Genomic DNA, 25,989 nt, shown 5'->3' on the forward strand with positions numbered 1-25,989 from the left:
GATTTGGTGATGGGAAACCCGTGGGGATTACAATTGAGATGAAAAAAAAAATGTGAAAAATGATGTAAAAATAAACTTTTTAATAAAAAAAAAATTGATGATGTTAGGCTAGAACACCTAGTGCCATAAATTTTGTTGTCATATTGTCTTTTTACTACTTTCCCCCAGCCTGAGAAAACCTGAGTTTTCTTTCCACAGTTTATTAACATAGCTATGAGAAAAAGGGAGTTAAAAATCCCAAAGAAAAGGGAGTCACAGACCTTGAGACTAAAGCTGTTCCACCTGGAGCTGCAGGGAAAATGCCTCCATGAGATATTCTCCTTCAAAGAAATGGTCATGAGCCCTACACTACTAAAAAGCTGCAACTGACTGGTGTCCACAACTAGCAACAGTAAGTAGACTTTAGCCAAACCCTCTCTCCTTATTTTCCCAGATGACAAGGTTTAATTCCTTGGTTTTTAAACGTCATTCCTAAAACTTAAACACTTAGCCCCAGTAATATGCAAGTCTCTCTCATGTCCAGCGAAGTTTCCTTGGAGTTTTCTTTCCTTGCTCTTTTGCTAATCAATGAATGCTGGACTTCTTGTCTGCCCTCACTGGTATCTATAGAGTCCTATTTTCAGTCTTCACTGGAGAGTCTCCAGAGCCCTTTCCTGACCTGGGAGTCGGACCCCTAGATTCATTCCTCTGGCTCCCAGTGGGCAGAACAGTGGACAGTGGCTGGTATGCTCCCAGCTTATCCACTTGTATGGCAGGAGACGTTGGGATTAGGCTGAGGGGTCATGGGCCCTCTCCCCTGTCTGGTGACATTTTCTTTAGCTAAAATGGGAAATAAGTAAAATTAGTATTTGGTGACCTATTCACATCCCTTCTTTTTTTAGTCTTTCCTCTATCCATCAGAGGTTTCCTATGCTTAATTTTTATTCTTATGTAGTTATCAATGAATCTGTTAAAAAGTTTAGTGATAATAGTTTAGGACAGAAGTCTTGTGAGAGTACTTTTAAAAGAGGACTAAAATAAGCGTTGAAGCTCCTGGTATAAACCTATAAAGACAGAGTAATAGTGGGGTTAAAATTCTGGACTAGAGTTTGTCATAGTATCGGTGATAAAGAGAAGAATGGCATGTGCATTTTCAGGCATAGAACACAGTAGAGTATGAGAGCTAATCTTATGTCTATCTCTTCCTATTCCTTCAAAGATTGATTAGTTCTGCTGCCAACAGTCCAAGTTTCAGAAAAATATCCTACCATGTTGTCTCAATCCTTGGTTTTTGATATCATGGCAATTTCTTTAGGGGGTGAATTACATGGTTGAATAATTTCTCTGAAAAAACTCCAGTTAGTCTTTTGGCTTGCAAATGAAGTCAACCAACTGTAAGGTGGCTGAACTTTTTAGGTATTCATCCATTTGGAGGAAGTAAAGTAAACTAACTGCATCATTTTGAAGCTCTGGGATTCTACTGACATGTAGACAAATATGTGAAAGGATACCCATTAATCAAAGAAAATGAAGGAAAAGATAAAACAGCCGGGGTTACACCAAACTTCTATACAGCAAAGGAGATAATAACCAAAACAAAGAGATGCCCTACTGCTTGGGAGAAAATATTTTACACTCCATACAACTAATAAAAGACTGATTTCAAAGATCTACAAAGAGCACAACTGACTCAACAAAAACAAAGCAAACAATCTGGTCAAAAAATGGGCACAAGCGCTAAGACGCTTCTCCAAAGAAGAAATGTAAACAGCCAACAGCATAGCAGCAAATGCTCAACATTACTTATGATCAGGGTAAGTAACACAAATCAAAACCACAGTGAGATGTCACCCCACACAGTGAGGATGGCCCTATCAAAAAAAAACTGGCAACAACAAATACTGGTGAGGATGTGGAAAAAGAGAAACTTTCTTACACTGCTGGTGGGAATGCAAACTGGTCCAACCACTATGGAAAGCTGTTTGGGAGACCTCAAACTACCAAAAATGTGTCTACCATTTGACTCAGCAATTCCATTCCGAGGAATCTACTCAAAGGTCATGAAAACATTAATTTAAAAGGAAATCTGTATTCCTATGTTTACTGCAGCGCTATTGACAACAGCTAAGATATGGAAACAACCCAAAACAGATGACTGGATCAAAAAATGTGTTCTCTATACACACAGAATACTATTCAGTAAACAAAAAAGATAAACGCATACTGTTACAGGGCAGGGAGAGAGGGGCACCCCTGAACTCCCAAACCTCTAAATAGGTTCTGCCACCCGCCACATCAAGACAAAACATATAAGACTTTAATGAAAAGGAACTTTAATACAGTGAGTATACAATACAGAAGACAATATAATTTCTAAATCAAACACTGAAGTGACCCATCCCGTCGTGGGCAAAAGTCAACCCAAAAGGGATTGGTCCAAAGCAAGGTCTGAAAGCCCACCAAGAAACTAAAGCACCTTCTGGCCAGGACCCGTAGAGATGGGTCAGAAATGGCCAGACAAGTCTGGTAGGAAAAGAGCAAAGTCAAAATCAACAGATACACTGCCTCATGGGTCTCACCCACATTGCCTTCTGCATATGCTGAAACCTTAAGACTATCTTTTAAGACTGTACCCTAAAATCTGTGTCACCACAGATATGGTGAAAGCCCACCAAGGCTTTCATCAAAAGGGGGGATTGTAACAGGGTGGTCCCTAGGAAAAGGGGAAGTTCCAGGTTCCCTGTCCCACCCTGAAGAAGGGTGGAGCTGAGCAGAGAAAAAGAGAGAAGAGAAGGAATCTGAAGAAGGAGGCAGCAGGATAGCGAGCCAGAAGGAAACCTAAGGAAGCCACATGGAGCAGCAAGCATGTGATGAAGAAACCGTGTTTATTTCTTGGTCCTGGACTGGTTGAAAGTGATGTGGATGAGAGACCCGTGGGGAGGTTGACTAGGGTAGTGTTTCTATTGATTTTGATTTTGCTCTTTTCCTCCCAGACTTGTCTGGCTATTTCTGACCCTTTTCTATGGGTCCTGGCCAGAAGGTACTTTAGTCTCTTGGCGGGTTTTCAGCCTTGCTTTGGATCAATTCCTTTTGGGTTGACTTTTGCCCACAAGGGGATGGGTAACTTCAGGTGTTTGATTTAGAAATTATATTCTTTGTCTTCTGTATTGTATACTCACTGTATTAAAGTTCCTTTTCATTAAAGTCTTATATGTTTTGTCTTGATGTGGCAGGTGGCAGAACCTATTTAGAGCAGGCAGGTTTGGGGGTTCAGTGGTGCCCCTCTCTCCCTGCCCTGTAATAATACCATTTGCAGCAACCTAAATGGAGCTGGAAAGGATTATACTCAGTGAAATAAGTCAGAAGGAAAGAGAAAAAAAAAAATTGGATAGTTTCACATATAAGAGGAACATAGGGAAACCAAATAAGAGATCAGGAAAAAAAATAAAGACAAAACAAGCAGGCAAACAATAAATCGGTGACCTTCACCTGAGGAGGAAAAGGGAGAAGGATCAAAATGGGAGGAAAAGCACAAGGGATTATAGTGATGGTTCATGGGTGTTTTAGTGGTGGTAATTTTATAGGGATTATATACCTGAAAGGAGAATGAACAACAATGTAAAAAAATATATAATTTTGGCCCTCCCTGGTGGCGCAGCGGGTTAAAGCACAGCACTGAGAAGCTAAAGCCACTTCCGCATGAGTTCAATTCCCGCCTGCCCCGGAGGTGACCACATGGCGAGCCAGACCTCTCCTGACCCGCCCGCTGCTCCCCTCAGCAGGGGACTTGTCGATCTGCCTGTTCTGCTCCTCACTCTGTCTCTGGTGAATCCTCTCACCCTCTGCATCTCTGGTCTGTACCCCAGTTCTGTATGAACAAATAAATAAATCTTAAAAAAAAAAAAAAGTGTTTAAAATATATATATAATTTTTTAAAATTGTTTTTAAAGGGGTGCTCTAAAGCTTCTAACAAATTTGTGTTTCTCTCCTATACTTTTTCAAACTGCTAAAAACCTCTCATCCCTGCTCGATTTATATCCCCGAGGCCACGTTTCGGAGGCCTCTCCCTTTTTTGTGAGTGTCCATTCCAGCCCAACTTTGGGTCAGAGTCCAGCCAGTTTTATCTTTACTTTCCCTACCTCTAGTGATTTGGAGGCAGGCTTGGGACTCTCCTGGGTTTCTCAGCAAAATAAAGGAAACAATAAGGATATACCTCCACCTTGCCTCTCTCCCAAATATTACAACACCTCTGCAGACAGTTAGAAATGTAACATTTTTGTATATTTATTATATAACCTGTAACTTTACTGGATTTGTTTATTTTTTCCTAACATTTTTGGTAAGTCTTTAGGATTTTCTGTTTAATATGCCATCTGTAAATAGTGACAGTTTTTACCTTTTCTAATTTAAATACCTCTTACTTTCTTGCCTAATTATTCTGTCTGGAACCTTCTAGTACTATGTCAAATAGTAATGGTAAGAGCGGGTATCCTTGTTTTGTTCCTGCTCTTAGCAGAAGTCTTTAGTTTTCCATCATTCAAAATGATGTCAGCTACTGGCCTACTGTTCTTAACTATCAGTTCTGAATAAAACTTACCTGGGGAGATGTGTTCTGTCCACTCTGGTTGTGTTTTAGTCTCAGTTCTTTGTACAGATACCAGATGTAATTGACAGTGTAGAAAAATGAGGATATGTAGAATATCTATGTAAAAAATCAAAACAAATCATTTTAATTCTCCATCCTTCCACTTATTCCATATTTTTTTCCTACAATAAGAATCCTACCAACTGGTCGATTAGTAGCTTACCATGGACTATCTATACCATGAAAAACTGGATCAAATCAAGAATTCTATCAAAGCCTACTTAAAACATGCAGTTTGCTTATTTTATCCTTTTCAATATTCTCAGAAACTGCAGCATTATCCACTTCCTATCAAACAGCTTATTCACTGAAAAGTACAAAATATTGCAGAAAAATATTTAAGACTTTAAGCTAATGACCAAAATATACCCTGTTCGAAGCTTAGCAGACTAAATATTGTTAAGCTGTCACTCAAAATTGAACATGCATGTATTTCTTCCTATTATACACTCATTTGGCATAATTCCTTTGGAACTCTGGGTTTGTCAGAAAAGTCATGATGTGTTTGCAACAGATGCACTAACTCATTTTTGGAAGTATTAGAGTAATTTTCACCTATGTCATGGGAGTCATTTGGTTGAATTTTGGAAGTTTTACAAGTTGAAGATGAAAGACTAAACTGCATTTTCACTATTTTACTGTTTTATTTCCATAAAGACAAAAAATGCACATCAAGCTTGTGAAAGTTGTATAAAGTTTACGGTTACAAAGTTCTACAAGAAAGTCAGTGCTAACAATGGCTCACAAAATTCTGTGCTGTTGATTTTCATGTCAACAATGCTCCTTGGTGTGGGAGACCCATTGAGGTTAATGAGACAGAGCGGGGGCAGATCTACTGAAATACACTGCTGAGGGAGCAGCAGGCAAGACAGGAGAGGTCTGCACCATGTGGGTTACCTTCCAGCCCTGGGATTGAAATTGTGCTGCAGTGGCTGGGGATCACTTCATAGTGCTGAGACTTAGCGCCTTGTGCTACCAGAGAGGCCCAGTACCAAATGTTTAGCAGATAGATGCTATCTGTCTCCCCGCTCTGTCTCTGGTAAATCCTCTCACCCACTGCACCGTGGCCTACACCCAGTGATTGTATGCATTTAAAAAAATCTTAATTTATTGACTTTATGTGACAATGGCTTTAGGTGAAAATTCTATTAGATGTCATATTCTTGCCAAGTGCCTTGACTATTATTAAGACCTCTGAACATCTAAACTTTATTCCCTAGAAGCTAAGTGAAGCCATAGACAACCTCCTCTCATGGTCCAAAAGGATGTTTCCCTAGATGATAACTTGGAGAAATTGGTTAAAGATGCTCAACAAATATGTCCAGTAAAGGAAAAACAATATTGAAAATCAAACAACTATTAACTCAATAGTAAACAACTCTGGTTTGCCAAATAATAATCCAGGCTTAGCAGAAATTCTAAGATTCCTATTACTTACCACCATACATACAGTAAGCCACTGTCCTGCGGACAAAACAATCTTCAAGAACCAATATTGGCGGGGAAAATATTAATAAGGCCACAAAAAATATCTACTTCACTTGTCCAGCCTGTTCAAAATAGAAAACCCATTTCCATTGCACTAGGATACTAGTGGTACTAAATGTACCATTTAGAGTGTGGTAAATGGATTTTATATAGCATCCATGTCTTCTGTCTAAAAATTCCGTAGGCTGAAATAATGATCCCAGTGATTAGTGATAGAATTTATCAACAATCAAAGTGAGGGTACTAAACCCACGATGTCTGACAGGTTTAACTGAGAGAACTACTCTGCCAGTCACAAGTTTGAAATAGAAATTTAGGAAAGATGGCAATAGTTGTTTTTTTATGTCAAAAGTACAGTAATCAAAACATCAATTTTTGAGAAAGATTTCTGGTTTTCATGCACAGGTTTTGAAGTGTCAAACGTTCCCAGCTTTTCTAAGTTAGAGACTATTGTCTCTACATTGAGGGAAGGTAGACATCAGAGTAGTTAAACATTATCCTAACTCTGCTTACAAGATTCTTGGTTGAGTACTCATTATCTCGATCTTCCTATAATTGTCGTATGGTCAGCAACAGACGTCAATAGGTTGTTGATATCATTTCCTCAGAGGCATATGAAATTTTCTGCATGACTTCTTCACAGAACAAGTTTAGCCAGTTCTGACTCTTAATGTAGTGACTCTGAACTTTTTTTCAGCCTGTTAGATCACAGAGAGGGGCCCCAGTGAAATCTTAGTTCTCAATATGATTTAGTCATGGTTTGTATATTTTTTAACCCGAAGACAGGTACTGCTTCTATTGTGGCTAAAATTTTATTAGAAAAGGTGATTCCTGGCCCTCCCTGTGTCACAATAGGTTAAAATGCAGCACTGCAAGAGAGCTGAAGCCAATTCTATGAAAGTTCAATCCCCAGCCCGGAGGTGATCCACATGGCGTAGACCTCTACTGTCTGGCCCGCTGCTCCCCTCAGCAGTGTACTTTGTCAATCTGCCTGTTCTGCTCCCCACTCTGTCTCTGATGAATCCTCTCACCGCCCCTACATCTCTGGCCTGCATCCCAGTTCTGTATGCATAAATAAATAAATCTTTAAAAAAGAAAAGGTGATCCCTACCTGGTAAACCCTCTCAAGCTTCACAGTTATTGAGAAACCCATTTTACTAGCTAGGTGCTTCAACTAATCTACACTGTTTGGCCACTTCTGCGGCACTGTCATTGTGCTCACTTACCATGTTCAGGGATAGTCAAAAGCACTAACGGCACTACTGAGACTAAAGTGACAAAACCTATAGAAACCCTCTAAAATGCTTTGGCCAAAAGTTTTCCTGTTGATCCTTCTGAATTCTCAGATTCATGCTTCTTATAACTCATAAAATCAACTTTTGATCATATGATGTACAATGCACTTGGCCCTGTTTCTTTTGATTCAGTTAACAAAAGCAGATCCACTTCAATGTTGTAGAAATCTAACTGGCTTCTATTAAAAATAACCATGTCTTGGTAGAACAACCATGGGAGATTAATGCCTTGAACATTATATATTGCACCTGTAGATTTCATCTATTGGAAAAGGCATCTCCACAGACTCTCTTCAATATCACAGGAATGGCAATGTTAGGTACTACTAACCAACCCTGTGCCATCCAACTGTAGAAAACAAACTCTCAGATTTGCAAGTCACATCTAAAATGAATTAAACTTTAACTAGACAAGCATACCATCTGGAAGTCTGAAAACTGAAGTAGGTATCTGCTAAGATGGCTTTTCTAGGATATCCCAAGACACAAGGCCTGGATATCATTTCTCACTGTTTTCATAAAAGACAATGTCCTTGTCCTTATTTCTCAATCCCTTGTGAAAAGGAAACCTTGCTTTCATTATGGCCTTTTGGAAACAGCCTCATTATAATCCTATAATTAATCTTTTCACTTGCTTCTTGAAGGGTTAGAAGGTTTAGTACTCACAAAAACCTTTCTTTTATTTAGATTAACTGACTGAATTCTTATCCAAGTTGATGCTCTTTGAATTCACAACCTTTCAGGTTGTGTTTACTAGATAACATTTGGTTCCAAACAGTTCTTTTAAATAGCAATAATGTTTTACTACATCTTTGAAGTTTTGCTATTTTTGCAAAGAGCTTATCAGCGACTACTATATATTTATCCCTACGATGTCTTCCAAATGCAGTCTATTAAATTTTCTATATTCACTGATCTATAATCTACAATGTACTCATTAAAATATTAGCACAACACTCAAAGATATCTCCGATGTCTACAACCTCGAGAAGATATGCAATTTACATGGGAAGTACCTAAAAGCTGTCCCTCTTACCCCTACTTTTTGCTCAGATGTGGCCTCAATAGGTTTCCAATCTGGACACATTCCCTCTGATGTTAGATACAACACCAATAATTAGGCATAGTTTCTCCTGGTAGTGCAAGACAAAAGTCACTGAAATTAAAAACCTTATTCTTGGTCAGCAATGCTTTTAGAGAAAGATCTTAAGCAAAAGGGGGAAATGAATAAAAGAAATTTCATTTAAATAAAAGTCAGGAGGCCCGAGGAGGAACTCTCACACTACCACTCATTCAGATACTATAGATTCTACAGATATTAATAGGAAGAATCACCAGTTACAGAAATCAACAAAAAGAGTAACCTTCGACTTTTTCCATTCCTAACATTTCAGTCAGTGAGAGATCATCACTGTCACTCTGAACTCTCCCTTTCAATACTGTACTTTGTTATTTTTTATTACTATTTTTTAAATAATAGTTCATTTTTATATCATTTTGTGCCTTTTGCCTTCTCACTTATAATCCCCGGTGGACTTCCCCCCACCAATTCACCCATGTGCCATCACCATAGTCTCATGCATTTTCCCCCCACCATTTCTGATCCCATTTCCCACTCCACCCCCATAAAATATCTCTGGTATAAAGTTGTTCATTATTATTATTATTATTATTACTCCCCTGCCCGCCCCCGGCACCAGTCCTTTATGCTCCTGCTATGAGTGAAACCATCTGCTATTTTTCTTTTTCTTTCTGGCTTACTTCACTAAGAATCATCCCTTCCAGCTCCATCCATGTTGCTGCAAAAGGCACGAATTTGTCTTTTTGATTGCTGAGTAATATTTCATTGTTTATATGTACCACATCTTTTTAATCCAGTCATCTACTTTTGGGCATTTGGGTTGATTTCATCTTTCCTATAAAAATAAAGCAGCGATAAACAAGGGAGTACAGGTGTCTTTTTGCGTCTGTTGGGTGAAGACGTAGGAGTGGGATTGCTGGCTCATATAGAAGCTCCAGTTTGAACAGTTTGAGAAACCTCCAAATAGCTTTGTATAGTGGTTGTACTAGTTTACATCCCCACCAGCAGTGCAGGAGAGTTCCTTTTTCTCCACATCCTCGCCAACATTTGTTGTTGTTAGTTGTTTGAAGATGTGTCATTCTCACTGGGGTGAGGTGGTATCTCATTGTGGTTTTAATTTGCATCTCCCTTATTACAACTGATGCTGAACATTTTTTCATATGCTTGTTGGCCATCTGCAATTCCTCTTTGAAAAAGTGTCTTTTTAGCTCTTCTGCCCATTTTTTGATGGGGTTGTTCACTTTATTTTTGTTGAGTTTCATCAATTCTTTGTGATCAATCCTTTATTGTTAGTATTGTATGAGAAAATTTTTCCCCAATCATTAGGACATCTGTCTGTTTTCTGTAATGTCTCTTTTGCTGTACAGAAGCTCTTTAACTTGATGTAGTCCCAGATGTTTATCCTTTCTGTCACTTGCATTGTGTTGCGTTTAACGATGGACTTTTTGTCCAAAACTTCTTCAAACGTCCTCTATCTTATAAAATAATATGACCCCCCTCTAATTACTGGATTTGCAACAGCATTTTCCTATAATGTATTTTTCTGACTTGCAATTTCATTACTATTCACAAATAAGCTCATTTGTTAGTAAAAATTAATGACTATTATATTTTTTAGGTCAAAAACACATACACACAGGGCCTCCCTGGTGGCACAGGGTTTAAAGTCTCAGCACTATCAAGTTATCATGATGCTGACCAGGAAGCTTACCCAAAAGGAGCAGCAGACCTCTCCTGTCTTACCCACTGCTCCCCTTAGCAATGTATTTCAGTAGATCCACCTGTTCTACTCCCCTCTCGTCTCTGGTGAATCCTCTCATCCTCCACACTTCTGGCCTAGATCCCAGTTCTTGTATGCATAAATAAATAAAGTAAATCTTTTAAAAAAAAAAAAAAAAGACCACATACATACATAACTGGTTTTTTGACAATAGTATAAGTCAATATATCGCAAAAGGAAAGTCTTTTCAATACCCAGTGCTAGAATAATATATGCAAATAATAAAAAATAAATTTGGACCCATTTGTATATGATACAATATACAAATATTAACTAAAGGTAAGCCAAGATGCAAATGTAACCCCTAAAATTATAAAGCTCCTAAAAGAAAACTGGAGAAAATCTGTGATTTGGGGTTAGACAAAAGATAACTAAAAGCCCAATGAAAGAATAAGTTGATAATTGAACTTAATCAAAATGAAAGCCTCTGGTGTTCAAAGGAAGCTGTTAAGGGAATAAAATGAAAAAACACAGTTCTGATAAAGGGAGAAAAATCTTAGTTCTGATAAAGGGCTTGTATCCTGAATATATAAAAAATTCTTATAGTTCAACAATAAGAAAATAAATGACACAATTTTAAAATGACAAAAGATAGTCACGTCACCAAAGAATAAGTCTGCATGGCAAATAAGCTGTCATAACTTTAGCTAAGCTAACCTCATTCTGAGGATACAATGAATAACCTCAGAATTCATTGTATGTGATCAGTCTGCAGGGATCAGTTAACTTCCCCAAACAAGCACAAGGTCTAAAAAAAAAAAACAAACATAAAAGAAAAGCTCAGAAGATTGGACTTGGCGACAATACATATAAAAAGAGGATAACAAACGAAATAATAGGTAAGTTGGGCTACATCAAAACTGACATTCTGGACCCTCGCTGGTGGTGCACTGGGTTAAAGTGCAACACTATGAAGCTCTCCAAGGCCACTGCAGCACGAGTTCCATCCCCCGCCAGGGAGGTGACCCACATGGAGTGGCAGACCTCTCCTGTCTCGCCCCCTCAGCAGTGCATTTCAGTGGATCTACCTGTTCTGCTCCCTACTCTGTCTCTGGTGAATCTTCTCACTTCCCACATGTCTGGCCTGTACTCTAGTTCTTGTATGAATAAATAAATAAATCTTAAAAAAAATCAACTAAACATTTCTGTGCATCAAAGGACACATTTAGCAGAGTAAACAGGCAATGGGAGGATGGGATAAAATATTTTCAAAACATATATATCTGACAAGGGGAAATTATTCAGAATCTATAAAGAACTCTTACACGTCAACAAAAACCAAAACCCAATTTTAAAATTAGCAAAGGACCTGAACAGACACTTCTCCAAATATGACAAATGGACAATAAACAACTGAAAAAATATTCAACATCACTGACCATTAGGGAAAGGCAAATCAAAACCACAATGAGATACCACTTTAAAACTATTACACTGGCTATTACCAAAGACCAAAACAACTAGAACCATTGTACAATGGAAGTACAAAATAATGTGGTTGCTATGGAAAGCAATATGGTGGTTCTTCAAAAAATAAAATCTGGGGCCCTCCTTGGTGGCGCAGCAGGTTAAAACACAGCATTAAGCAGTTAAAGCCATTTCCTCATGAGTTTGATACCCGCCTGCCCCAGAGGTGATTGACCCACATGGCATGGCGCGGCAGACCTCTCCTGACCTGCCTGCTGCTCCCCTCAGCCAGCAGTGTGCTTCGTCAGTCTCCCTGTTCATCAGTCTCCCCACTCTGTCTCTGGTGAATTCTCTCACCGCCCCTGCACTTCTGGTCTGTACCCCAGTTCTGTATGAACAAATAAACAAATCTTAAAAAAAAAAATGGAATCATCACTTGATCCAGAGATTTCACTACTACATATATAACAAAAAGAACAGAGCAGGGACTCAAACAGAACCATAGATCCTCACTTAATGTTGGCAATAGGTTTTTGAAAACTGCAACATTAAGGTCAAATGACGAAATTAGGTCCACAAATAATATTCTCTCATTCAATGTTGACCAATGTTATAAGACAACTTAGAATGAAATAACATACTTAGGGACCTGCTCTATTTGTACATCCATACTCACAGCAGCATTATTACAACAGCCCAATTCAAGGAACCCGAAATACAACTGAAAGATGTGATGGACAATTTTCCAGCTTTATATTTGAATAATGTTAACAGTTAACAATTACAAACAGTTATATAATTAAGTTATAGTTACAACATGATGAGCCTTGATGGTCTTAAGCTAAGCAAAATAAAGTAAAAACAAAGGGACAAATATTACATGATTCTACTGATGTGAAGTACAGTAATCAAATTTATAGACAGTAATACAGTAGTGCTTATCAGTGGTTACAAAATGAATGAAGAGTTAATATTTAAAGGTTCAGACTTTTAGTTTGGGATGATAACATTTTCTCGCACTGTAGTGTAGAATCCGTAGACAATTCTTGGAGGAGAGAGGTGATAACTGAACAACAATATGAATGTACTTAATGCCACAGAACTATAAATATATTTAAGAAAAGTTAAGGTAGTAAATTTTATGTTATGTATTTTTTAAAGACAATTTAATGATTAAAACAAAATTCTGTTATATATATTTTATCACAAAAAATAACTGACTTTTAACTTCATACATAAAAAACCTAGTATATTCAAGCCTCTATATATAAAAAATAAAAAATAAAAATGTTGTGTGTAAGTATTGCCTGCTAACCAACTGCACCACTGGAGCATGGTAAAAATGCTGAGAAAAATATAAAAATCAACTACTTCAGGATTTTGGAAAATGAACAAAAGTAGGTAGATTATGGGAGGGAGACAAACATGGAGAAGTAAATTTCTGAAACTTTTGTTCCTTCTGTGGCTCACAGCTTAGCATTAGTACTCATAATACTGCTCCATAAAGGCGCCTATAACTCAAGTGAAAGCCATCTTTTTGGCTTCAGAAACTAGAGAAGAGTTTCCCTGAGGGAGGAAAGTATGGAGTGAGGGAAAACCCAGAAGTAAAAGAGCCAGAGAAGGGGGTACTCTTAATTCTGGGTATGAATTCATACAAGTCACAGTCTAATCATTGAACCATGCTTGGACATATCAATCCCAAACCAGCAGATAAAGTTTAGAAAAACAGGCTGAGAGTCAACCATTGCCTAAAAATACTGAGACAAAATTCACATTCTAAACCTAATTACATTGATTTCTTATTAAACAACATTAGTCTTCTCCAGAGAATTAGAAAAGAACCTACAGTCTATGGTCTTATTACTTCCAAGACTATAATATTATGTCCTTACCTGAGAGAACAATATAACTTTGTGTTTAATTCATGAGGCTATATTATAACTATAATATAAATTATAACAATAATATATTTATGATATAAATTAACAATATTTTATAACCTATAATATAAATTATAAATTATATAAATATAATTGCAATACAAAATAATATATTATTCATTCTTTATGAATAAACACTTTATGAATAAAGTATGTCTCCAATACATTTAAACATATATGAGATAAGTAGCATATTTGTATAAGGAATCATACCTCCAATTATATGTTATTATATTTTCCTACTAAAATGCAAGAATTTTCCCCATATTAACAAATCCCTGGGGAACCATCTAGCAACAAACCATCTAGACTGTATTTTACCTATTATCTATTATTTTCACACTATTGGTCTCAGAAGGACAGGAGAAACACTATACAGTAATGCTACTATGTGGGATAATCTGGTTTTAATATTCATGAAAGATATATAATCCATGTATGATACTCTGTAGTATTTCCAAAAGTCAATATTTATTATATTACTATAATTTTAGAAAGCAATAACCCTAAAAGATGTTATAGAAAAATATATCATTAGATGAAAAATTATCAGAGAAAAATTATTGTAATTTGTTGAAGTATTTAAAAAAATTTAAAAAGTATTAGTGACTTACTGTATTTGTTTAGAAAATACCTGGAAAGATGTATAATATATATATAAAACATTAAAGTGATTCTATCTTAATTACTTAACATTTTGCTTCTCTGAATTTTCCAAATTTTCTATAATAATGTTTTTAAATATGGAAATTGAAAAGTCATTGTTTCAAGGCATAAAAATAAGCAAAAGGGATCAACTTCCCCAATGAACTGTTTTTGTTTCCACTTTTGATCTAAATTGTACATTTCTTGCGAGATACATCATCATTTAGTAGCACTCACCTGTCCAACTGCTTGCAGGTTATAGCAGACAATGTCCTTATTGACTGGGGAAGTTCCATTGAGAAGTGCCTCAGTGAGCCAGCATATTCCCAGGAAGAGGTCAGAGAAACTCAGATAAAAGAGTGGCTTTATCTGTCAAAGCAACAAAAGCTTTGTTTTATATGGATATAGCCAGGAAAAGGTACAACCAATTGTTCTGCTTAACTTTCCTAGTAGAAAACTGGGCATAGTTTTTCTGGAACCTCTGCCATTTGTTTACTCTGAGAATGTAAAGAAATATTCCAGGTAGGAAAGAATCTATAATTACAACTATCCCAAGTGTCCTGCAATAGGAGTATTCATAAGCAAATCAGTATTAAACCTTCTTCCTCAGAGACTCTTTTCAGGTACAGAATCAAAGAAGGAATGAGCTGATGAGAAATTTTTGATGGCAGGAGACACCCCACAACCAGCAAAGTGGTTCTAGCTGCACAGCTAGCACCTCTCAAAATAGGAAATGAGATCATCCACCGAATATTGACGGATATGGCTGAGAACTTAACCGATAACGAGCTTTTCTTAATATAGTTTAGTTAGCTATGTTTTATGATTATAGCTTAATTTCTTTAAGAGATATAATTGACAAGTACAATTGTTGGATATTTAATATGTACAAGGTCATAATGTGTGAAACAAACACTGCAATTTTTTTCCATCAAGTGAATTAATCTATACATTACCTTGCATTTTTTTCTTTTTTTGTACTTCTTTTTTTTGTTAGAACATTTAAGTTCTATTCTCTCAGCAAATTTCAATGATACAATATAGTGTTATCATTGTCACCATTACATTATTCATTACACATATCACATACATTAGCTCCTCAGACTTACTCACCTTGAAACATAGGTTTCCATATCAAAGAGAAGTCAGAGTGGATAAGTATCAGTATTAACAGTGCTTGTTTATTTCTGACACATTGGTCAAATGTGTCTTTCTTGCTTTCTAATGTCCTTCTTTTTTTGGCCTCCTTGCCCTCACTTCTCTAAAAACAATTTTGGTATATCTCATTCTCATGTATTGTAAGACTCAATATTATAAAAATGTCATTTCTCCATACATTGGTAGTATAGATTAAATTAAATCTCAGCTACATCTCAGATTTTCTTATGGAATTTGACGTTGATTTTAAATCTGTATTTATATAAAATTTTATACAAAATTTCAAGATAACCAAGACATTTTGAAGAAAAAGGAGAACTTGCCTTACATGTACTGAAACTTAATATAAAGTTGGATACTAGAGATAGGATACTGGCACACGGGTGGACAAATAGATGAAAGGAACACAATAAAAAGCCAAGCCTATATACAAATAAATCAAGTATATATAGACTTTTGATATAAGCTAGAGGCAGCTATTGGACCAATGAAGAAAGAAGTCTTTTCAAAATATGATGCTAGAACAATTCAGTATCCATATAGATAAAAATGAAGGTGGACCTCCTAATTTCTACCTTACATATATAAAGATCAGTCCTATCTAGTTTAAAGACTTAAATGTAAAAGGCAAAAATTACTATAAAGGATTTTGTATAGACAAGCTAGGAGAATGTCTTCAAATTCTAGTTCAGAAAAGTTTTCAAAATTGAAGAGCTCTAAAAGAAACAATTTAAAAATTTAACCACATTAAAACAAAAAGTTCCTTTGTCAAAACATACTATAAAGAAAATGAAAAGACAAGCCATAAAGTGAGATTTCTGCAACACATTTAACTGACAAAGTACCACTATCCATATATATCATGAAGTGTATCTAATATATTAAAAGTAAGCACAAACAGGCCCTCCCTGGTGGCGCAGTGGGTTAAAGCACAGCACTGAGAAGCTTAAGCCACTTCCGCATGAGTTTGATTTCCGCCTGCCCCGGAGTGACCACATGGCGTGGCAGACCCCTCCTGACCCCGCCCGCTGCTCCCCTCAGCAGTGTACTTCGTCGATCTGCCTGTTTTGCACCCCAGTCTGTCTCTGGTGAAGCCTCTCACCCTCCGCATCTCTGGCCTGTACCCCAGTTCTATATGAATAAATAAATCTTTAAAAAATAAATAAATAAAATAAAATAAAAAAGTAAGCACAAACAAAACCTCTTACAAAGCAGTAAGAAAAACCAACAGGAAAATAATGAACAGATAATAAGAAAAAGTTAAATCCAAATAGCCACAAACATATGAAAATAAGCTTGACTTCAATAGTAATCAAGAAAATTAAAACTATTATAAGAAAAGAACTATACACCTATGCCAACAATTTTAAACGACGACAATATCAAAAAGTAATGGGAACATGAACTAACCATTTGAAAAAAGTTTGGTATTATCTAGGCTATCACATATCCTATAGCAATTATGTTATTAGGTAAATACATAAAAGAAAATATTGCACACTTGTGCCATCAAACATATATATATAGATTTGCTGGGCCCCCCTGGTGGCGCAAGGGTTAAAGCACAGCACTAAGAAGCTAAAGCCACTTCTGCAGGAGTTTGATCCCTGCCTGCCCTGGGGCTGACTCACAAATGGCACAACAGACCTCTCAGTCTCTGCCTGCTGCTCCCCTTAGCAGTGTACTTTGTCAATATGCCTGTTCTGCTCCCCACTATGTCTCTGGTGAATCCTCTCACCGACCCTGCACCTCTGGCCTGTACCCCAGTTCTTTATGAATAAATAAATAAATCCAAAAAAAAAAAAAAATGCAAACAGCCAGTCAAAAAATGGGCAGAAGAGCTAGAAAGACACTTCTCCAGAAAGGAAATGTAAAAGGCCAACAGGCATATGAAAAAGTGCTCAACATCACTTATAATCAATGAAATGCATTATCAAAACTGCAATGAGATGCCAGCTCACACTGTGAGGATGGCTCCTATCAAAAAGCTGTAAACAACAAATTCTGACAATGATGTCAGAAGAAAAAAGGAACCATCCTACACTACTGCTGGGAATGCAAAATGGTCCAACCACTATGGAAAGCTGCTCAAACTACTGAAAATGTATCTACCATATATGACCCAGAGACTCCTAGTAATCTACCCAAACACACAAAAACATTATTTCAAAAGGAAACCTGCATTCCTATATTTACTGCAGCACTATTTATAATAGGTAAGCTGTGGAAACAACCCAAATGCCTCAAAACAGATGACTGGATCAAAAAAGATGTGGTCTATATGGAATACTATTCAACAACCAAAAAAGATAAACTCATGTCATTCATAGCAACATGGATGGAGCTAGAAGGGAGGGCTCATGACCAGAAAAATAAGCCAGAATTGGAAATAAAAAATATTGAATGGTTTCACTTATAGGAGGAATATAGGGGAACCAGATAAGGGACTGGGGGGGGGGAGGGGAACTAGCCGGCAACCATAAATAAGAGACATTCTGCGAGGGAAGGAGAGGAAAAGGGCTAAAAAGCAGGAGAGAAGGAGCACAAGGCACTAGGGTGAAGGTTCACTGATGAACTGGTGGTGGGACTTTTATGGGGAATACACAACTAGGTAAAAGATAAATTAAAAAAAGAAAAAGGATGTGGTATATATACACAAAGTAAGAACACTCAGTGATCAAAAAAGATAAACTTGTGCCATCTGCAGCAACATGATAGAGCTAGAAGAGATTATGCTCCATGCAGTCAGTCGGAAGGAAAAGTAAAAGAAACAGATGGTTTCACTTATAAGTGGAATATAGGGGAAAAAGCACAAAGGGTCAACAAAAAGGCAAAACTTGCAGACAGACTATAGATCCAAGACATACAGCAGGGGGAGGGGAATGAGAAGGCTCAAAAAGAGGATAGCCAAGAGTTCCAGGGACTGTGGCGATGGTTCATAGGTGATGTGGAGATGGGACCACATCTGAGGGGTGAAATCAAATATTGTACCAAAGTGAACAACAATGTAAGAAAATAAAAAATAAAAGAAAAAATTTTAAAAAAAGAAGTTTGTTTTCACTCATAGATAGAAAACCATTGGTTCCAGTAGCAGGAGATAAAGTTCATTGATACAAAAACTAATTGAGTACCTTTACCGGAATCAAGAAAAATTTCACTCCTCCTATGCTTAAGGCAATACAAAGAAATGTGTGACACAGTCCTGTTTTAAAGAAAATACAGTCAATACAAATCCTTGGTAATAATAAAGACACAAAAAAGAATCGAACAAGGTCCTCAATATGAAAGCAAAAACTCTTTTTAAAAACTACACACACGTATTGATTTGCATGTATCTATATATACACTTTTATTTAGATCAAGAGCAGACTGGGAAGCACTGGTGAAGGACATCTCAGGAGGTTCTGAGTCCAGGTCTATCTGGGGAGGTGAAAGACCTAAAACTATTCATGAATACTCTTCTAAAATCCTACTTCTCAGTATTTCTGCTTAAGTGAAACAGAGTTACAAAGAATTTCAAAAGTGACCTTTACAAGGAAATAAAGTCTCGCCAGCCCAGTGAAGTGTATCTGCCTCAAGTTCGATTTTTTAAAAATAATATACCAGTTTATTTTTACATCATTTTGTGCATTTTTCCATCTCAGTTGTAATCCCTGTGGGCTTCCTATCATCAAAGTTCTATTTTTTTAACACTGGCTAACCTGGGCTACTTTTTTCTCTCTTCTGGTTGCCTAAGTCATTGTCTACTCAGCCAGTTTCCTTATAGATTTTTCAGGGATTTCTCCAATTTACCACGATTATTTTTAATAACATTTTTGTCATTTTCAGAGTATACCTTCCATGTGTTTTTGCTATTAGAAATGTTCTTTGATGAAGAAGTCAAGGAAAACACAGAGCACTGCTAACAGTTTTAACCTAGAAATACCGTCTTTCATAGGCCAAGGAAACAAAATACATGGGGCCACTGAACTAAATAATTGCTAAGGTCCTTTATACCCTGATGACTGAAAGATGTGTGAACTAAAGCCAGAGAAATTAAATGTCATATCCTAAGTCAAACCAGACCCTACAGCTTTAAAAATTGTTAAAGTCACTGTCTTGCCAGATGTCACCTGAGAGCAGTGCATCTCAACCAGGAGCAATTATACACCCTCCACCCCAGATATATGCCAATATTCAAAGGTATTTTTGGTTGTCACAATTTGGGGATGAGGAGGAGGTTGCTACAAGTATCTAATGGATGAAGTTTGTTAAACATCCCAAAGGAAGAAACTATGAGGGAATTGGTTGAGCAACCAGAAGAGAGAAAAAAAGGTAAGAGCTGGACTTTTGAAACTCCATGCTCTGCTACTTACTGTATAACTTGAAACAGTTACTTAGTGAGTTTGAGCCTCCATTTCCTTATCTGTGAATGAGACTAGTAACATCCTTCACACAGGCTCATGATGAAAATCAATGATAAAGTATATGAAGCATGAAGCATAGGTAGAAGACAGTAACTGTTCATTACCAGTTTTTGTTGTTAAAGTGGGACTAAAAGTACCCAAATATATTTTCTCTATATTAAATATTCCCATACATATCCTGAACTACATTTCACCCTATTTTGCACATTTATTCTTAAAGACAATTATATATTCCTCTTAAAAATCTTCAGTGATGAGACTACCAGAAGGTGAGGGTGGGGAGCTCAGGGGGGAAGGGACTCAGTGGACTGTAGTAAAGGATTATGAGTGCTTTGATGATGGACGTGGTGTGGTAGCAAGCATCTGAAGGGATGTGAACCTATACCTCTAAATTACAGACAGTGTTGTTAGCCGATGTTACCTCAAAAAAAACTTATAATACATAAATAATTAAAAAATATATTTACTGAGCTAGTAAACATACCAGTATGTGATATTCCCCAAAGTAGGAAAAAATTTTTATTTGATATCTTGGTATGGATAATTTTACATAAGGTGTATTTTTGCTGTTTTTACCATTAAATTGTAATTGCATAGATGGTCAGAACAGCAAAACAAACATCTTTTGTTTAGCAAAGTCTTTGAACTATTTCCCAATCTCACTATGCAATTATATCATAATATATACATCAGATAACTCACTTCCCATGTTTAGTATAAATATAGGCTTCAAGCAACACTGTTTTCTTAGGTTTAATGATGCATACCTTAAAAAAATCCATGTTTAGGAGCTTCCCTACGACCCAGCAATCCCACTCCTAGGTATCTACCCAAAAGACACAAAAACACTGATTGAAAAAGATACTTGTACCCCCATGTTTATTGCTGCTTTATTTACAATTGGAAAAACATGGAAGCAGCCCAAATGCCCAAAAGTAGATGACTGGATTAGGAAGATGTGGTACATATATACAATGGAATATTACTCAGCAACCAAAAAAGAGAAACACATGTCTTTTGCAGCAACTTGGATGGAGCTGGAAAAGATCATGCTGAGTGAGATAAGCCAGAAAGAGAAAGAAAAATACCGGATGGTTTCACTCATAGCAGGAGTATAATGGACCAGGCGAGAAAATAACAAAAAGAATGAACAACCATAGACCAGAGACATTCTGTGGGGATGGAGTGGGGAATGGGATCAAAAACGGGGGGAGGGGAAGGGAGGGAAATGCACGGGACTATGGTGGTGGCACAGGGGTGATTTGGTGATGGGAAACCCATGGGGATTACAATTGAGATGAAAAAAAAATGTGAAAAATGATGTAAAAATAAACTTTTTAATAAAAAAAAAAAAAAATCCATGTTTAGCAGTCGATCTTTCCGGTTTTGAAATTATAATTAAAATAACTAGATGAAAAGGGAGACCTAGTGACATTGTCTAAAATAGCTTAACATATCATAATTATAAATTTACAAGTAATTTACACAATTATTCAATCAGTTGACACCTCTGTTATTTATTTCAAAGGTTAAGTCACTAAAAGCTTAAATCCAACACAAAATGATTGTGCTTACCTCTGGAGATTTCTGTATATTCTGGAACACAGCATAGGCAATAAGGGAACTTGAACCTATAACACTGACAGAAATACAAAGATGATCATTAAAATAGGACAACTGCGGTTCCTTCATTTTTGCTACTGATTTTTCTTATAATAAACATAAAATAATTTTTAAAAAATGAACAGTTTCATGAATTTGGAGGTTGTCCTGATGTGGAACCTGTGCTAGGCTTCTGTGCATTGTTTCCTGCTTTATTTTATATGCTGCTAAAGTGAGCATTTGCTATTGACTTCGCAAGTCAAACGTGTTGACCAAATTGTCCTTTATTTTCAGATGTTGCCCCTCAATCTGTTGTTTGTTGTTATTATCATTAATGCTGTTACATTTTATTAATCAGAAAATATCCACATGCTAAAAAAGAAAAAAAAGAAAGCATTTTTCTCTAACTAAAGAGTTAGAGAAACAATCCCCAGGGAAAAGAAGTAGAAAATTCCAGTTTTGCTTATACTAGATTAATCATGTTACATGAAATTAAATAAACTTACCTGAGAGTAGTCATAACAAATTGTATCCACTGTATTGCAGAAAAAAACTAAAAGGAGAGAGAAAAAAATTAAACCTTTTATATTTAAAATTCAACCTTACTCCAATTTCACTGTTTATTAACTATCTGCGGTACAGGCTCTTCTTTAATGCCTAATCCAAACACACCACAAGTTTGAGGAAAAGTAGAAAGACTAAACAGACCCTTGGAAAGACAGGTGGCTCTTTTTTCCCCTTCTCTATTGCTATGTCTCTGGGAAACAATAAAATAAAAGGAAAACAGAAGTGGGTAGCAAATAACCAAATAAAAAAGAGTTGAATGAGACAATAAAGGAAAGCATAAAATGATAAAGCAAGAAAATTAGACTACTGAGAGAATAGATGTGTGGAAAGAATAAATAACAGGAAAAGTGACAGAGACCTAGACAAAAGGAAAACTAGAATAGTAAACAATAGAAAAATAGAAAGGAAAATAGTGCAGAGACATGGTAAGTAAAAAACATATAGAACAGGAAGGAAGAAAGAGGGAGCAAAAAGGATGACAAGGGCAGTTTGTCATCTCACCAAGTCCCAGTTTTCCCCCAAAGCACTAGCCTCCAATAGGAAGGCCATAGGGAGTCCAGTCCCAGTTTTGATTAAGCTGTCCAGACCACCGCCAGGTTCTGAAACGGAAGCAGTGAACAGGTAGCTCCACCCCTGTCCCAGCTGGGTTTCTCCCTACCCAATCCTGTCCTGTGTCTTGAGGGCAAGGAGAGAAGGTGGTGACTAGTGGAAGAGAAAGCCAAGCAGAAAGATCAAAACAGAAAGAGCAGGTAACAAGGAGAGAAAGTTATAAAAAGCATTAGAAATTTTGAGGCGTAAGAAACAGGAAGAATAAAATGTAAAGAGAATGGTCATATGAAAAGATAAAAGTTGCAAGAGAGAAAAACAGAACAGAACAAAGAGAACAATGGGGAAGAAAGCAAGTCTGTTTAATAACAAAAGCTTTAATGGGAAAGAGATTGCAAATTCACACAATCAACATTTTTATATACTAAGAAAAAATTGTGAAGATAAGGAATGACTAGTATCTGTCATATTTATTTAACACGAACATCTTAAATATTCTGTATCAAAAATTTCTATCAGAAATACTATATTATTAAATTACATAATTCATTGAATATACTTATGTCTATGTACCAGCTTTATATAGAACATGTTATGGAAGATATAAAGACAAATAAGATACAGATTCAAGAACTACTATATATAGTGTGGTAGGAAACATTACCTGAATACCAAAATCTCAAGTGATCTACACACAAAAATAATATACACTGACTAACATTTAGACAGAAGAACTGGCAAAATTTAGACAGACAGGGAAGGAAAAAGCAAAAGGAAGAACATTTCATATATGTAGCCATTTATCTTTCATATAATCATACTTTCAGACACTTAAGATAGCAAATTAAGATGATTTGTGTGGCTTAAGAAATTTAAACCTCCAATGAGGTTAAGAAATCAGAGTGAAGTTGAAGACCAGATATTGTTAAGCAGAGACAAGCACTAATCATTTTGCTTAAATGCATAAATAAAATGCTAGCAAACTTCTAGATCAGAAATTCCTGTTATAAGATTTTAGGGAGAGTTTTGTGGCCTCTTCAGATACCTATATAATAAGGGTGAGGAGACTAGTGACAGTCTGACTAAATGATAGTAGAATGCTTTTAGACAAAGGACACTTGTCTCAGTCAAGAACAAATCTCAAATTGTTCAGAGAACAACCAGGCTAAATCAGTCTGTTGCTCATAAGAGGAAAACTTTTCTCTTTTGGCATCTCTTCTAAAATGTTTTATGCCACTGACCAACATTTGGGGATTTGCTTATTTCCATTTTTCTCTTTAAATTAGTCTCTTGCCTTCTACATCCAGCACTGATAAAGTATCTTGGAGATAAAATCTTCCCATCTGCCTTTTCTATAAGGGCTAGTTCAAACCCAAATGGGTGAGATTTATTTTCAGTTTCTCTTCTTTTTTTACTTAGCTCTTACACCTAAGCTCAAACATGTCCCAGCTCTCCTTTAATGTAATGGATGAGAATATATTATATGTAACTTAAGTTAACATAGTTGCTAGACTTCTACCATGATTAAGTCACTGTATTGGATACACAGTAAAAAAAGAAACCCACTTCTAAGAACTTAAATACTGAATTAAGCCTTTCAGTAAGAGGTCATTTCATAGATGACTTAAAAAAGTTAACTCAGGGCCCTCCCTGGTGGCCCAGTGGGTTAAAGCACAGCACTAAGAAGCTTAAGCCACTTCAGCATGAGTTCGAGCCCCGCCTGCTCCGGAGGTGACCACAGGGCGCGGCAGACCTCTCCTGACCCGCCCGCTGCCCCCCTCAGCAGTGTGCTTCGTCGATCTGCCTGTTCTGCTCCCCACTCTGTCTCTGGTGAATCCTCTCACCCTCTGCATCCCTGGCCTGTACCCCAGTTCTGTACAAATAAATAAATAAATAAATCTTTTTTAAAAAAAAAATTAACTCAGGTGCTATCATACAGTACCAAGTTATAATGCCAACTTAGTCTCAGTTCATGGCTCTCCCTCTTAACACCCACAGTGTTTTAATCAGAACCAATTAATGGGAAAATAGGGAAAGCTAAATTTTAAAATTAAAGTGACATCAAATGAGCTCTTTTATTGGGCAAATGCTTCTCAGATGACAATAAAAGCAGAAGCAACAAATGAAAAATATAAACTGATCTTCAAAATTAAATACTTATGAGCATTAAAGTATACCATCTAGAAACTGAATAGAATACCCACATTATGGAAGAAAATACCTGTAAAACATATACCTAAAAAGAGACTTAGATAGACTGTATAAAGAATTACAACTCAATAAAAAGACAACCCAATTTAAAAATGGAGCAAGATTTTAAGTAGATACTTCCCCCTAAAATACACAAATGACTAATAATCATATGAAAAGATGATCAACTTCATAAGTCATAGGGAAATATAATTTAAATAACAATAGATACTTTTTCATGCCTACCAGAATAGCTATGATAAAAAAAAGTAGAAAATGTACAGAAAGAGTGATCCTCATATACTGGTGGTAGAAATGTAAAACATTTTAGTCACTTTGACAGTCCTTTAAAAGATGAGGCATATATTATTCAACTCAGCTTCTAAGTATAAATCCAGTTCTATAACTAGTTATATAACTAAGATAAATGAAAATGTGTCAACATAAAAATCTGAACACAAATGTCCACACATTCTTATTTATAACAAAACAAAAAGTAAAAAATAAGCCAAATGGGAAATGGGGTAAATAAAATCTAGTATATCCATACAGTAGAATAACATTCAACAATTAAAAGGAAAGAAAAGCTATAATGTGGACAAACCTCAAAAATATTACACCAACTGAAAGAAGTCAGTTACTAAAGCCCATACATTGTATACTTCCATTCATATGAAATAAGGAAATCTATAGAGACAGAAAATAGAGTAGTGGTTGCCCAGGACTAGGACAGTAGTTTCAGAGGGGATGGAGAACACAGCTAACAGGCACAGGGTTTCTTTTAGGGTGACAAAAATATTATAAAATTAGATGGTAATGTTGGTTACACAGCTATGAATATAGTAAAAACCACTGAACCACTGTACCCTTTAAAAGGATGAATTGTATGGTAGGTGAATTACATTTAACAAAGCTATTGCCAGAAAGATGAAATTTGGGACAAAAACCAGGGAAGAAATGTCCAAAGCTGAAATTCATGTTGTAATGATTCATGGATAACATGTTTCCTACTCCTACTGAAAAGAACAATATTTAGAATAAATAAACAATTATAAAAGGAAACTGAAGATACAGGTTATACAAGAACACCTGACTATTCTAAATGAATCTGCCACTCCTGGCCTGAACAAATTATGCTCCAGCTTTGATAAAACTTGCAGGTTTTTCCTAACAAAGAAAACACAAAAAAAGAAAACTTCAGACCAATCTCCCTAATGAACACCGATGCAAAAATCCTCAACAAAATCTTAGCTAACAGAA

The 25,989-nt window shown here is 36.3% G+C and overlaps 1 protein-coding gene across 3 annotated transcripts in view; it reads right to left on the reverse strand.

The window, feature by feature from the left end:
- TMEM116 (transmembrane protein 116) overlaps positions 1 to 25,989 on the reverse strand; it is an 88,306-nt gene that overhangs the window by 53,320 nt on the left and 8,997 nt on the right. For 2 of the 3 annotated variants that reach the window (XR_001145921.1, XR_001145920.1), the window contains exons 1-4: positions 21,933 to 22,054; positions 21,400 to 21,463; positions 14,498 to 14,629; positions 4,577 to 4,681 (exon numbers count right to left, since the gene is read on the reverse strand). Coding sequence is in view for 1 of the 3 variants with exons in the window: in XM_012730995.1 (XP_012586449.1) it covers positions 4,577 to 4,681; positions 14,498 to 14,629; positions 21,400 to 21,463; positions 21,933 to 21,946 (315 nt within the window). In the remaining 2 variants the exon portion in view is untranslated. Of the gene's footprint in view, positions 1 to 4,576; positions 4,682 to 14,497; positions 14,630 to 21,399; positions 21,464 to 21,932; positions 22,055 to 25,989 lie in introns of those variants that run through there. The other variant, XM_012730995.1, reaches the window with a different exon arrangement.

Source organism: Condylura cristata, unplaced genomic scaffold (genome assembly GCF_000260355.1).
Source record: "Condylura cristata isolate star-nosed mole 26May11 unplaced genomic scaffold, ConCri1.0 scaffold00029, whole genome shotgun sequence".
NCBI lineage: Eukaryota > Metazoa > Chordata > Mammalia > Eulipotyphla > Talpidae > Condylura > Condylura cristata.